At 51.4% G+C, this 13746-nt stretch overlaps 1 protein-coding gene across 2 annotated transcripts; it reads right to left on the reverse strand.

Moving 5' to 3' along the window:
- Positions 1-553: 553 nt before the first annotated feature.
- On the reverse strand, positions 554-6881 carry ARID3C (AT-rich interaction domain 3C). Of its 2 annotated transcripts, XM_047098615.1 has the most exons (7): positions 6567-6881; positions 4640-4712; positions 2615-2798; positions 2186-2469; positions 1436-1618; positions 1115-1204; positions 554-654 (listed from the first exon to the last, which is right to left on the reverse strand). In XM_047098615.1, exons 1-7 carry the CDS (start codon positions 6879-6881, stop codon positions 554-556), a joined length of 1230 nt encoding a protein of 409 aa, XP_046954571.1. The 2 variants fall into 2 exon arrangements, with proteins under 2 accessions (XP_046954571.1, XP_046954579.1); XM_047098623.1 differs by lacking the exon at positions 1436-1618.
- Between the last annotated feature and the right edge of the window lie 6865 nt (positions 6882-13746).

A 13746-nucleotide genomic window follows, 5' to 3' on the forward strand; every position in this document is an offset into this window, starting at 1 on the left:
AACCCAGCCCCACTACTTTCACGGCCCTTTGCTATTCTGTCTTCCCCTCTTGAGAACCCCTGGCCCAAAAACAACCTGTGTATACCACATAATTCCTCCCAACCCCCAGACCCAAACAAGAAGAGGCACTGGAGAGGGAGGGACTGCAGCTTTATTATTCAGATGTGACCTGAGGGATATCTCCTTCACAACACCCCAACCTAACCCTTCACCTGGCTTCTGAGGAGAAGCAGGTCTGATTTGAAGAGGTGGGGTCCTAGAGATGACACTGACACAGGGAGGCACATGAGGAAATGATGGGGGTTAGGGAGGGCAGAACTCTTTGGTAGATGCTGCTGGAGTTGGTCAGGGAGGAGGTGCTCTCCCTTTACAATGAGGTAGATGTAACATCAAAAGAAAACTCTTTGGCTTCAAGTCCACAGGGCATGGATGGGTGGGGGTGGGGGTGTCATCTCCCAGGGCTGGGTCCTAGACTGGGTGCCCTAGAAGAATCAAGGTGAGGGAGGCCCCACTCAGCATTGGGGCTGGGACTCTTAATTCTGAGTGGGAGTTCTCAGGGTGAAGTGCTGGAAGGTGGCCCTGTAGGGAGTGGGGGTACAGGGTTGGTTGGGCCCTGGGAAGCTGGCACAGGCTGGCGGCGAGCAAAGAGGACACCTGATAAAGGGGTGAGGAGGTGGTGGAGGGAAAACACAGGCAGGAGGAGGTAGGCACAGAAACAGAAGAGGAAAACAAAAGTCAGTGTCCTGATTGTTACAACACCACACACATATCCCTGCCACAAACCAATGTGGACAAGCTCCTTAGGTCAGTTAGAGACTCCTATGGCAATATAGATACCCTCAAACAGGTAAACAAGAAATATTTACACTGATACATAGGTCCATGACAAGGCAGACATCCCATGGTATCCATGCCAGAGAGGTCATGCCTTAGACCCCATGCCATTGTAGACACCCTTTAACCCATGCCATTGTAGCAATCCCATGAACCCCACATTACCCATGCAAGTTTGGATATCTCTGAACCTCATGCTAGCTGAGAAAATCTAAAATCCCCATGCCAGAGCAAATACCCCTGACCTCATGCCAGTGTAGACAGCCTGCAGTACCCATACCAGTGTAGACCACCCCGTTGATCTCTAGGGCCATGTTGATACTGCTGATACCACTGCCTGCCAGATTGAGAGGCCCATCCAGCCGCTCTTCTGTCCAGGAGGGACAGGGAAGTCACATTTTGGAGAATCAGACTTGAGACTTTCAAGCTCCCCCCTCCATCCTTACAGACAGCCCCCATTCCACTTCAGCCCCACACCTATAATCACACAGTTGTCTATTGAGGGATTTATCTGTCCCACCTCCAACACCTATTAGGTGATGGGTCTGTCCTCCCTCAGTGTATAGGCCCGAAGCCCTCTCAGCAACAAGCCCCTGCTCACCCCTCAGGGGAACCTTGCCACGGGGCAGGAAACTAGGGGGAGCTCCAGGTCGAGGTGGGTCCATGTGCCCCATCAGCACAGCCCTCTTCTCTGGGGGCTCCTCTGGTGCCAACTTCTCCCTTGCAGGTCCCAAAGCCAGGCCCACAGGCAGTGCCAGTCGAGGGGTTGGAATTCCGCTTTCCTCTGGAAGAACAGGTCAGTCAACTCCCATGGCCCAACCAACTCTGCCTCTGCATTTGGTTCTCCCCCTAGGGCTGGGGTGAAGGGAAGTCACCCAAGCTCAAGCACCAAGTTCAATTTTCCCTCCCATCCAGAGTCTCAGCCTGAGGCTCTGAAGCTGGAGAGCCCAAAGGGCCAATATATACATGTCTAGGTTGGTCCAAGACAATTAGGGCCTTTCCTTGTGCTCAGTTATTAAATAATACAGACCACAGGAGGCAAAAACTACACGCCAATAGGAGCCCTAGGTGGACAGATGTGGAATGGAGTTCCTCTAGATAAAGGACCTTTTCCCGAGCTTCAGGCCCACACCGCAGTAACCCGTACCCCAGACCTTCTACGGTTTCACTGACCCTCAAACCTGAGGACCCCTAAACCTTCGCGTGCAGCAAACCTCAGTGCCCTGTCAGTCCTTACTACAGACTTCAATGCCTCTCAGACTTCAGACTCCCCACATTTTAGTGTTCTCTGTATCTCAGCGCACCCCCAGGTCTCACAGACACCCAAATCTCAGACCCTGTCCCCTCACACCTTTCTTAATGGGGCTCGGGCTCAGCTGCGCGCAGGCGTGAGCAGGCAGGCCGGAGGCGGAGCCCTGGGCAGGGCGTGGGCTGGGCGTGGGCGGGGCGGGGCCAGGAACGGAGACTTGGCCGGGAGTACCCCGAGGTGTAGGCCCAGCTAAGCCGTAGAGCGGGGCGGCGGTGTAAGCCTGACGACGGCCCTCCCGCCGGTTGCTGTCGATGGCTGCCTGGAGCTCCCCTGGGGAGCTGAGCGCCCGCGTCTCGCACTCGTACGGGTACAGGTACTTCATGTACCTAGGGGCGGACGGACGAGGCGGGGTAGATGGGAGGCTGGATCCCACTGATCAAGTCCCACAATGAAACGCCCGCCCCTGGGCCCTCCACGTCCTGCGACCCCTTTCCCGCTCCTTGCCCCCTCCGCTCGCGCGCCTGGCCTCACTGGGTGCGTAGAGTGAAGGCTGCCGACGTGATGGTGGTGGGCAGGCTGAGGCCGCGCGTGACCTCCCGCCACACCTTGCGGTTGATGACTTCCACCAGGCCGCCTTTGGCTGTCACCAGGCGAAACAGCGCGTACAGGTCCAGCACCTGCTTCGCCATGATGGGCACGCGGTTCACTGGCGTCCCTGGTGAGAGGTAGGCAGAGAGTCAGAATACTAGGACTAAGAACCTGTCTGCGGACATCCTCAAGGACTGAAGGAGTCGGTTGCCTGGAGGCCAGGGTACAGGACAGGATCTCAGAGAAAAGGGAAGAGGGAGGGAGGGATAAGGGGGATTCCAGGCGGAGCCCACAGAGCTCCCAAGATCTGGCTTGTAGCAGGAAGGACAGGAAGCTAGATCAGGGGTCGGCAAACTTCTTCTGTTAAGGTCCAGACAGTAAATATTACAGATTTTGAGGGCCAAACCTCCCCTTCAGAACTACTCCACTCTGCCATTGTAGCTTGAAAGCAGCTATGGAGGATATTTAAAGGAATGGGCCCGGCTGTGTTCCAATAAAAACTTTATTTACAGCCTCTGAAATTCGAATTTCACACGTTCTGAAATTTTATTCGTCTTTTAATTTTTTTCACTATTTAAAAATGTAAAAACCATGCTTATCTCTCAGGCGGCTAGATTTGGCCAGCCGGCTTTAGTTTGCCAACCCCTAGGGTAGACCGTAGTAAGGACTTCCTGACAGTGCTGAAGAGCTGAACTCCCCTAAGCAGCGGCCCCGGGGTGGCTGCCAGAGACTGGGGGATGGCGGAAGTGGCGGATGGGAGAAGCAGCAGCCCCCGCCTCGGCTCGCCAACTCCGGCTCGCCAACTCCGTAGCTCGCGCCGCCCCCGCCGGCCAGTCCTGACAAAGGGGCCTGTCTGCTCTGAGCGATGGGCCCCAGTTAATTCTTTACCGATCCCGTCCCCTTCCGCCGCCTCCTTTGGACCCGAACAATTAGCTGCGGCCTGATTAATGTGGGGAAATTATCGGTCCCACGGGACCTCCTCCCCCCCGCCCCCCCCCGCACCCTCCCCCTCCCGCAGAGGGAGGCAAGGACCAGAGGGAGGCAGAGCTCCCATCCTGAGGGTGATGGAGGGAATGCTGGGATCTGCTCAGACCACTCTACCCCACTTTCCCCAGTGGAAGGGAGACCTCCCAGGGAGGGTCAGGGAGGGGACACTGGGGCCAGAATGACTGGGCCTCCCTGGGGACCAAAAAGACCTGGGACCCCACTGAGGGTCCCTGGTTAGAAAGGATCCCAAAAGGGGTGCTGGGCCTGTGGTGGGAGCTGAGGGACTTTGACCAGCAGCTGCACTAAGGGAGGGGGGTGCAGTGCAGCCAGTTAATTAGTGGCTTATCAGGCCAAGCTCCGAGTGAGTTAATTAGCTTTGTAGAGAGAGATAATGAGTCAGTCTTCGGACCCATGAATCTGGGGAGAAGCCTAAGTGATGGACTGCCGCCCACCCTGATCTCCTCCTGGACCCTTGCATTTTCTTCTATCTCTGAGATTCCTGGAAAGGAATTCCTCCTCCTCCACAACCCCAACTCACATGGCCCCCAGCCTACCCTTTAGAAGTCCTTCCTTCAGTCTAATCCCAGTCCTTTCTGCTGTAGAGCATATTGGATGTCCCCTGCCTGAAGCAAGGGGAAACTGAGGAGAGACAAGGCTGGACGAAGGGCCACTGAAAGAGGAACAAGGCATTCCCAACCCCCCAATCCTGGGAACCCCCCAGGCCAGCCCCCAACCATTTCCCCTCCCACCCTCCCAATTGATCCCACACTCATTAACCTGCCAGTGGGCTGGCCACTAATTAATCCCTGGGTGGAGGAGGGGGGCAGGGTCAGAGGTTAAAGACGCTATCGAGGGCCCAAAGGCTAGGTGTTGCCAAGCTCAGGCCTCTGCAGAGAGGAGCCAACCTGGGGACTAAACCCTGGGGTCTCCCTTCCTCAAAACTGGTAGGTGGGGGTCCTTCCCTTACATCATCCCACTCACCCCTCTTCTGCATGAAGCTAAACAGGTCATCCAGAAATTCCTTCCTCTTGGGGTCTGCATCAAGCTCGTACAGCTGGGGAAGGACTGAGGTCATTTTTCAGCTCCACTGACTTCCCCCCCTCCCCCTGGGACCCCAACTCAGGTTAAATCCTGAATAAGGGTTCTCAGCTAAAGGGGTGAGTAGGGTCTGAAATGTGGACTCCCTGGCATTAGACTCTCTCCCCCTGGGCGCAGGGAGGGGCACTTTTTCCTAACACACACAGAGACCGGAGATCCACTGGCCAGGGGTGCCCTGGGAAGCTCAAACCATCCCTCTGGGGAATAGTGGATTAAAGGTAGCTTAGGAGGCTTAGCCTGCCCTCCAGGGCATGCAAAGATCCCCAGGAAGGAAGTCAGGCTGGGACTGTGTTCTATACTGAGGAAGCTGACAGATGTCTCTGAGGTGCTTGCTCATTCACGCTTGTTTATTCTTGCAAGGGCTTCTTGCTTTTCACATCTCTGTGTGCCATGGCTGGGGATGAGGGACTGAGATGCCTCTAACCCATTGTTCAGGCAGAGTAGATGCTCGGAATCTCTTGGATTGACACCTGGGGCCCCTCAGCCCCACTTCTGGTCTGTTTCCAGGGGCAGTGACCTACCCACTACAGAAGCTGCCACAGAGGTAATGGCCCTACACCACCCAGGACCTGCAGGGTCAGAACTTGAAAGACCCAGAGGTCATCCCAGTCACCTGGAGCCCCATCTCCAGTATCACCTCCCAAATACCACCCAGCAGAAACAAGCCCTGGAGTAACTAACAGTCATTTACCCAGAATAACAGTCCCTGAGTAATACCAATAGGTAACACTCCATTCCCCACTAAGAACTCTCAGAATTAAAAACAAACAAACAAAAAAACAAAACCCAGAGATCCACTTTAGACCTATACTCCCCAGAAGAACTAAGCCCAAAGTCTTAGATGGATCCCAAAAAATAATACATATGCTCTCCCAAGTAATAATCCCCAGAATTATACCCAAAAGAAACAGTCACTAGAGCAACAGAGCACCGAGTAACACTCCAAGTTTTACATTAATGCCACAGAGTACTAGCCGCAAATTAACACTTTTTGGGAAAAGTCCCCAAGACCAACATCCTCAGAGTAACATCACCAGAATAGCACACCTGGAGTCAGAGCCCTTTATAACACATTCATAGTGACAGCCTGAAGTAGTACCTTAGAATAACATCCAGATGGGTTCCACAGAGAGGAAGAACCTCAAATTAAAGCTCTCAGAGTAAGATCTTGTCACTCCCATCTGTACAGGAGCCCTTTAGTCACACTGCGGCTATAGTGTGGCCATCACAGGCTAGGAACTGTCACCCATAGAACTCAGGCCAGGGAGAGGATTTGGATGGGGGCAATGTGACAGGGAAGAGATGAGGGTATCAGCTTGCGAAAGGAGTGGCAACCTCCATTCTGCTTCCAGAGACAGAAATATGCAGCCCAGGAAACCCCCACTGGTTGCTGGAATATGACCTTGTGACTTGATGTGTGAGAAGGTAGGGTAAGATGGTGCTGGCACTGGAATCCCCATTCCCCAGATCCCATTCCCTGAAAAGAATTCTTGAAGCTCCTACACCCCCCCCCCACTTTCCCTTCTAGCCTCACCAAAAGCCTCCAGTCTGTCATGCCTCCACATTTCTGGGCGTCTCCTACACCTTTCAGTGTGTGTCTATGCACTTCTTTCCATGTCTCTGGAGGTCTCTTTCTGCTTCCCTGTCACTATCTATCTTACAGTCCTCCCGCTGTCTCTCTCCAGGTCTCCGTGTCTCTGTTTTTCCATCCTGCAGAGGGCAGTGGGGGTGGATGGGCTACGAATCACCTGGCTTTGCTTTTGCCCAGAGAGGAGGAAGGGGAGGGGGCCAGACATGTAGGGGGTCCTACCTGCTTGAACTGTTCCTCATAGGTCCATTCATGGGGATGAGGTCCAGGGGGTTGACTTGAAGGTGAGCTGGGGCCCTGGGTCCCTGGACGGCTTTCCTCGGCTGCCTCCTCCTCTGCCCCGGCTTCCTCCCCTTCCTCATCCTCTTCTGCATCCTCCTCTTCTTCAGTCCCAACCTCCCCCAAGGCCCCTTCAGGGGCCTGCAGGGTCCGAGGGCCAGGCAAGGGAGGTAGTGGTGGTGGCAATGGGCGTTGAGGGGCCAATGGCCCCACCCCTTGGGCCAGTCGGGCTGCCTGCTGCCTCTGCAGGGCCTCCATTACAGCTTCCAGGCGCAGTCCCCCCGCTGGTGGGGGGGCTGGCACCAGGCGGGGCCCCGAGGAAAGGGCCGCCTGTGGGGGTGGGAATTATGAGTGTTGGGCCCTGCTGCCCCCACAACCCCCAGCACAAGAGGAGGTGGTTACTGATTCAAGGAAGTGCAGGGGGCCATAGGAAAAAAGGCAAAAAGATAGATTTCCCAGACATTGACAGAGACAGAGGTAGAAACAGCAGGAGAGACAAGAGACCAGACCCAAAGAAACAGAAATGGATATTGACAGAGGACAGGTAAAGACTGAGCAGATCAGAGAGGGTGACAAGGACCAAGAAACAGAGAGGACAGGAGAGGAGAGAGAGAGAGTGAGCAAGCGAGATCAGAAAGAGAGACAATGACAGGAGAGATACGGAAAGAGAAATGGAGATGGGACAGAGAGACAATGAGAGATAGGTGGGGACAGACAGAGATAATCAGGCAGAGATAAGAACAGAGAGACAGAGGTGGGGAGAGATGAGATTGATAGAGATATTGGGTAGATAGGGAAGGTAAGAGACAGAGAGAGGAGTAAGAGATAAATATCAAGACCTGAGTGACAGGTAGTCCAGAGAGAGAGACAGGGACAGAGATGGAGAGAGACAGACAGTGGTTCAGAGAGAGAGGGAAAGACCGACGCAGCAGGAGACAGAGACTGAAGAGAGAAGAGAGATTAGAAAGAAACAAGGCGAGACAGCAAATAGAGGGAGTCAGAGACTGAGGCAGGGAAAAACAGACGGAGAGACGGGGCAGAGAACGCAGAGGGCTAGCACTGAGGGGCAGCGAGGACAGAGGGTGGCGGGGGGCAGAGCCCCGGACCGGGCGGGCTGAGGACCGCTGGGTCTCGACACCCGCTCTCTGGCTCCCCACGGCCCGCGGCCGCACTCACCAGCCTGGCGCGCCCCGGTGCCCCCGGCGTCTCCACGGCGTTCCCTCTGCTCTGCCCGCCTCTCGGGCAGCCCCTACCTCGGCTCTGCTCCCTGCGCTGGGTCCCCAGCCGTGCGCTCCCGCAGCGGTGCGCCCTTCTGGCCGCGGTGCGCTCACGCGCCGCTCTGCTGGCGGCGGCCGCGGGGGCGGGACCGGAGAGGGGCAGGGCGGGCGGGGGCGCGGGGGGAAAGGCCCCCCGGGGCTCTGCCGCTCCCAGCCCCCCAACAGGTGTTCCCCCTCCACACTGCCAGAACGGGAGGAGGGGGCGCTGGAGAGCTGCCAGGAATCGTTCGAAGGAGAGTGAGGAGTCTAACACCGTTGGACTCTGGACCAGGGCCCCGCCACACCCACAAGTCGTGCCCCCCACATCCACACTCAGTGCCTGGCATTCACACACGAACAGCCGTGTTCACACACCAACACATACTGTCACAAGTTCGGGCACACAGCTGCCCTGTCTCACATACTTGGTAACATAGACACTACAGCGCCAATGGCCTGGGCAGGTTGTGATCATGAAAGGGGAATCACTCTGCAAGATACTGAGATGAATATGGAGGGTCTGCACAGAGCAAATGCTTCTCCCCCTGCCCTGCACAAGTGCTGTCCTCAACCGCAGGGAGGTTGCACTTTGTGCAATACGTGCCCATGGTGGTGGACTCCCATGTCTGCACTCTGGCACTCAGAGGTCTCTGAACTGAGTCCACATCCATGGCAGGGTACACACATACCACATGCAGATACATAGTCACACTTTTTTCTTTTTAATCTCTTGTGACCTTCTATTATGGAAATTTTCAAACATATACACAAGAATGGTGAATAGTATTATGAACCTCTGGTACTCATACCACATTTCAACAGTGATTAGAATTTTGCACATCCTCAACCCTGTGTGTGTGACTCCAGTCTGTATCTCTAGACCCCTCAGCCAACTACTCCAGGTCCACCCTAACTCTAGTTATCCCCCAGATGCATATTTCTTATTTCTTATTTTCTTTTGCCACTGTCCTGAGTAGCAGGCCACAATTTCTTCTCTCAGCAGCCTGGACCCCATTCCTCATAGGAACCCTCATACATTCCTCAGTTGCTTCCTGTGCCCAAGGGGGTGGACCTACCAAATGAATGAACAAAACAACCCGTATCTGTCGGGGTGACACCTGGCATGAGTATGAAACTCGGCTATATCACACCCAGTACCAGGGGCCATCTCTTGACCTCATACTTAGTGAGGTGCACTGTTCCCAGGGCCAAGATTCCTCTAGGAGGCAGAAATTCAGGTGTGACTTTTGCCTACTTTCTCCTCCCCCAGTCAGTCCCCTCCTCTCAGACCCAGCTTGCCCCGGTCTGGACCACTAGCTCTTCTCACCAGATTCTTGTGGTAGGTGACAGCCCTCTGCTCTTTTTTTTTTAAGTTAAAAAAAATTTTTTTTGTTTTAAGTTTATTTTTATTCATTTTGAGAGGAAGAGAGAGAGCGAGAGAGCAGGGGAGGGGCAGAGAGAGGGGAGAGAAAGAATCCCAAGCAGGCTCTGCACTGTCAGCGCAGAGCCCAACTTGGGGCTCGATCCCACAAACCTTGAGATCATGACCTGAGCCAAAATCAAGGGTCAGATGCTAAACCAACTGAGCCACCCAGGAACCCCACCCCTCTGCGTTCCTTGTCTCTATCCTCCACACTTGTCCCTGACCCACATTCCACTGTGGCACTAAGTCCTTGTTCTCTTTGGCCCACCTCTGGCCATACTGAAGCTCAGTACTGCTCATAACTTTGGCTCACTCCAGTGTTCTGCTCAGATTTCAGACCTGACAGCCAGTCAGACCCCAATCCCCCAAGAAGCCTTGGTCATCCAACTGTCCTCAGTACTGATGCTCCCTCTCCAGTGGCTTTGGGTGGTGTGAATACTCCTGGAAAGCATCAAGCCCCTTCCTCTGGGCCTAGAGGGGAGAATCTGAATATGCCATGGCAAACATGCCCTAGGGGCTCCTGGCAGAGGGTAGAGCTCTGCAGAACTCATATGGCCAGCTTGCTCCCCATACACCCATTTCCCCTTCAGTGCTCAGAGAACAGGAGGTGCCTGGAGAGAGATAGATGGTAAGATTCTTCTTGGAAAGGTAGGAACTGGCTTGGAGAAATTCTAGTTCTGGGAGTTTTGGAGATTGCTTCACAAGGGGCAGAGGAGGAGAGGGGTAAGGGACTGAGCAGCTTCACCCAAAGAAAGGAATCAATCATTAATCAAGCATAGTAAACCTATCTTGGGGGTCCAGACCAGGAGGGTTACAACTGGGAAGGGTTGAGGGGAAGCAAGAAGCTTGACTGGGACCTGGTTTATCTCTCTCTTCATCTGTGAAGAAGAAAGGATGTCTCTCCTACCCTCACTTAGCTCCCATCTGATTCTATACCTCACAGAGACAAAGACAGATCTAGATCTCCATTGATCCAACATATATTTACCAAGCAGCTACTTTGTGCAAGACATTGTTGGAAATAGGAGTAAATAAAACAAAGTCTTTATTATAATGGTATAATTCCAGTGGGGAAATACATAATGTATCAGATGGTGATAATTAAAATGGGGAAAAATAAATCTGGGTTGAGGGGAATAGAAAGAGATGGATGGATGTTATGTATTCATAGTAAATTACACTCAAACTTAGCAAGCTTAAAACAACATTTATTTTCTCACAATTCTGTGGATCAGGAATTTGATAGTGGCTTAGTTGGATGGTTCTGGCTCACTGCCTCTCATGAGGTTGTAGTATAAATGTTGGCTGTAGCTACAGTCACATGAAGGCTTGACTGGGACTGGAGGATCCACTTCCAAGATGACTCACTCACATGGCTGTTGGTAGGAGGCTGTTCTCCCCAGGTGGACCTCTCCATAGGAAAGGATCTCCTGTCTGAGGGTCCTCCCTACATGGCAGTTGGTTTCTCCCAGAGAGAGTGACCCAAGAGAGACCAAAGGAGGCAGCAATGTTTTTTTGGTCTAGTCTTAGAAATTACATAGTCACTTCTGCCATGTATTTGTTAAAATTACATGAATATCCAACCCACATTCAAGGGGAAGGGAATTAGTCTTCACTTCTTAAGGGAGATATATACTTTTTTTTTTAATTTTAAAAAATGTTTATTTATTTATTTAGAGAGAGAGCAAGTGAGGGGAGGGGCAGAGACAGAGGGAGAGAGGGAATCCCAAGTGGGCTCTGCGCTGTTAGGTCACGAGATCATGACCTGAGCCCTTATCAAGAGCTGGACACTTAACTGACTGGGCCACCCAAGCATCCCAAGGATTATCAAAAATTTTATGGAGTTACTTTAAAACCACCACAGAAGGAGGGGGTGTGGCTGGCTGGTTCAGTTGGTAGAGCATGTGACTCTTGATCTCAGGGTTGTGAATTTGATCCCCACATTGGGCATGGAACCTACCTAAACACACACACACACACACACACACACACAGAGAGAGAGAGAGAGAGAGAGAGAGGGAGGGAGGCTACTATTACAGAAATGTTAGGGGAAGAAGCAAGAATTGAAGGAGGGGAGGAAGAGAGCCATAGGAATACCTAGGGAAGAGCTCTGCAGCCAGAATAGCAGGTACGAACATCCTGAGATGGAAGTTTGCTTGATGTGTCAGAAGGAAAGCAAGGAAGCCACTGAGCTAAATTGGGGTGGCTGGGGTAAATGGTTGGATGTTTAGTCCATAGGTAACAAGGGCCTTGGGAGTAGGTTCCTGGAGGCAGTGAAAGGACTAAATGAGATGGAAACCATTGAAAACGTCTGAGCAAAGGAAACAAAACAAAACAAAACAACAAAGAAATGTCTGAGCAGAAAGTAGAAGTCTTGACTCTGGCTACTGTGTAGAGAATCCTCCACACAGGATATAAGCATGAAGATCAATTAGGAGGCTATTGCAGTAATCCAGGCAAGTGATGATGGCTTGGACCAGGTGGTAGCAATGGAAGTGTTAAGACATAGGTAGATTCTGGATATGTTTTTAAGATAAAACTGACAGGATCTGTTGATGGCTTGGATTCTCATTCTCATTCTCTCAATGTGAGAATGAAAGATATCCAAGATGGGGAGCCTGGCTGGTGTACTTTTACTTAAAAATAAAATCTCAAAAAAAGAAAGGTATCTATGATGACTCCAAGGTTTTTGGCAGCTGAGTAAATGTAGGTACCTTTAACTCAGACAGTAAAGACTGTAAGATGTGTTGGTTTGGGAGAGAAATCAGTTTGCATGGCCATTTTAAGTTTGAGATGCCAATTAGACAGGGGAGAGGGAGGCAGTCAGATATCTGAATCTGGTGCTGAAAGGTTTAGGCTAAGATAAAAAAACTAGGAGTCAAGGGGTGCCTGGGTGGCTCAGTCGGTTGAGTGTCCGACTTTGGCTCGGGTCATGATCTCACAGTTTGTGAGTTTGAGCCCCACATCGGGCCTGCTTCAGATTCTGTGTCTCCCTTTCTTTCTGCCCCTCCCCTGCTCGCTGTGTGTCTCTCTCTCAAAATAAATAAACATTAAAAAGCTAAAAAAAACCCAAACAAACTAGGATTCAAGATGTACAGATGGTCCTTGAGGTCCATCCATGTTGTTGTAAGTGGTAGGGTTTCCTTTTTTATGGTTGCATGATATCCCAGCACATGTATGTATGTACTTTTTTAATCCATTCATCCTTGTGGGCATTATGCTAAGTGAAGCAAGTCAAGATGAAGACAAAATACTGTATGTTCTCACTTATATGTGAAATCTAAAAAAAACCCAAACTCATAGAAATAGAGAACAGATTAAGAGTTGCCAGAGACAGGGGGTATGGGCAGGTAGAGGTGGAATGGAGGAATGAGAAAGGTGGCCAAGGGGCATAAACTTCCAGTTATAAATAAGTCCTGGGGATGTAATGTGAAGCTTAGTGCTCTTATACTACATTAGTAGTATATTAGTACATTAAATACTATATTGTACATTGGAAAGTTGTTAAGAGAGATCTTTAAAGTTCTCATCTCAAGAAAAAAAGAATCTGTAACTGTGAGGTGATGGATGTTAACTTATTGTGGTAATCATTTCACCATACATAGATCAAATCATTATATTGTACACCTTTAAGTAATTTATGTTATACTAACTATATTTCAATAAAACTTTTTTATTATTGAGGGACAGAGAAAGACAGAGCATGAGCAGGGGAGGGGCAGAAAAATAGGGAGACTCAGAATCCAGGCTCCAGGCTGACAGTAGAGAGCCGGATGTGAGGCTCGAACCCATGAACTGTTGAGATCATGACCCGAGCTGAAGTCAGATGCTAACCAACTGAGCCACCCAGGTACCCCTCAATAAAACTATTTTCAAAAAAGGCACATAGATGGTATTTAAAGTCATGAATGGCTAAGAACTCCTGGGAAGGGTATAGACAGAGAAGTTTGAGAATTAAATCTTGGGAAGTCAAAGGCTGGAGATAAGAAAGATCAAGCAAAGGAGGCAATTTTAGGAAGAGTAGTGTCCTAGAAGCCAAGAGTGTTTTAAGAGTGTTTCAAATGAAAGTTAAGAAATAGCCACTGGACCTAGTAGCTGAAACAGGGAGGAGCCTGGAAGCAGAGTCTTATGTGGAAGGGAAGGGGGAGATTATAAGGGAAGCTTCCAGGGCATTTTTTTTTTTCAATTTTTTTTTATTTATTTTTGAGACAGAGAGCATGAAAGGGGGTAGGGTCAGAGAGAGAGGGAGACACAGAATCTAAGCAGGCTCCAGGCTCCAAGCTGTCAGCACAGAGCCCGATGCGGGGCTCGAACTCACAAACTGTGAGATCATGACCTGAGCCGAAGTCAGACGCTTAACCGACTGAGCCACCCAGGCGCCCCTGGGCATTTCTGATAGATGTGGGCTCTGAGCATAGAGGAAGAACTGGGTTACAGGGTGGGA

This window comes from Lynx rufus, unplaced genomic scaffold, assembly GCF_022079265.1.
Source record: "Lynx rufus isolate CCGP_SWC_20201006 ecotype Redwood Valley unplaced genomic scaffold, mLynRuf1.p SCAF_10, whole genome shotgun sequence".
NCBI lineage: Eukaryota > Metazoa > Chordata > Mammalia > Carnivora > Felidae > Lynx > Lynx rufus.

Coding starts and splice junctions, on each gene's coding strand:
- ARID3C (XM_047098615.1), bottom strand. CDS start 6,881: ATGGAGGCCCTGCAGAGGCAGCAGGCAGCCCGACTGGCCCAAGGGGTG. Junction 2,799..4,639: donor TAGCTTCATGCAGAAGAGGG/GTGAGTGGGATG, acceptor ACCTCTCACCAG/GGACGCCAGTGAACCGCGTG. Junction 2,470..2,614: donor GCCTTCACTCTACGCACCCA/GTGAGGCCAGGC, acceptor GTCCGCCCCTAG/GTACATGAAGTACCTGTACC.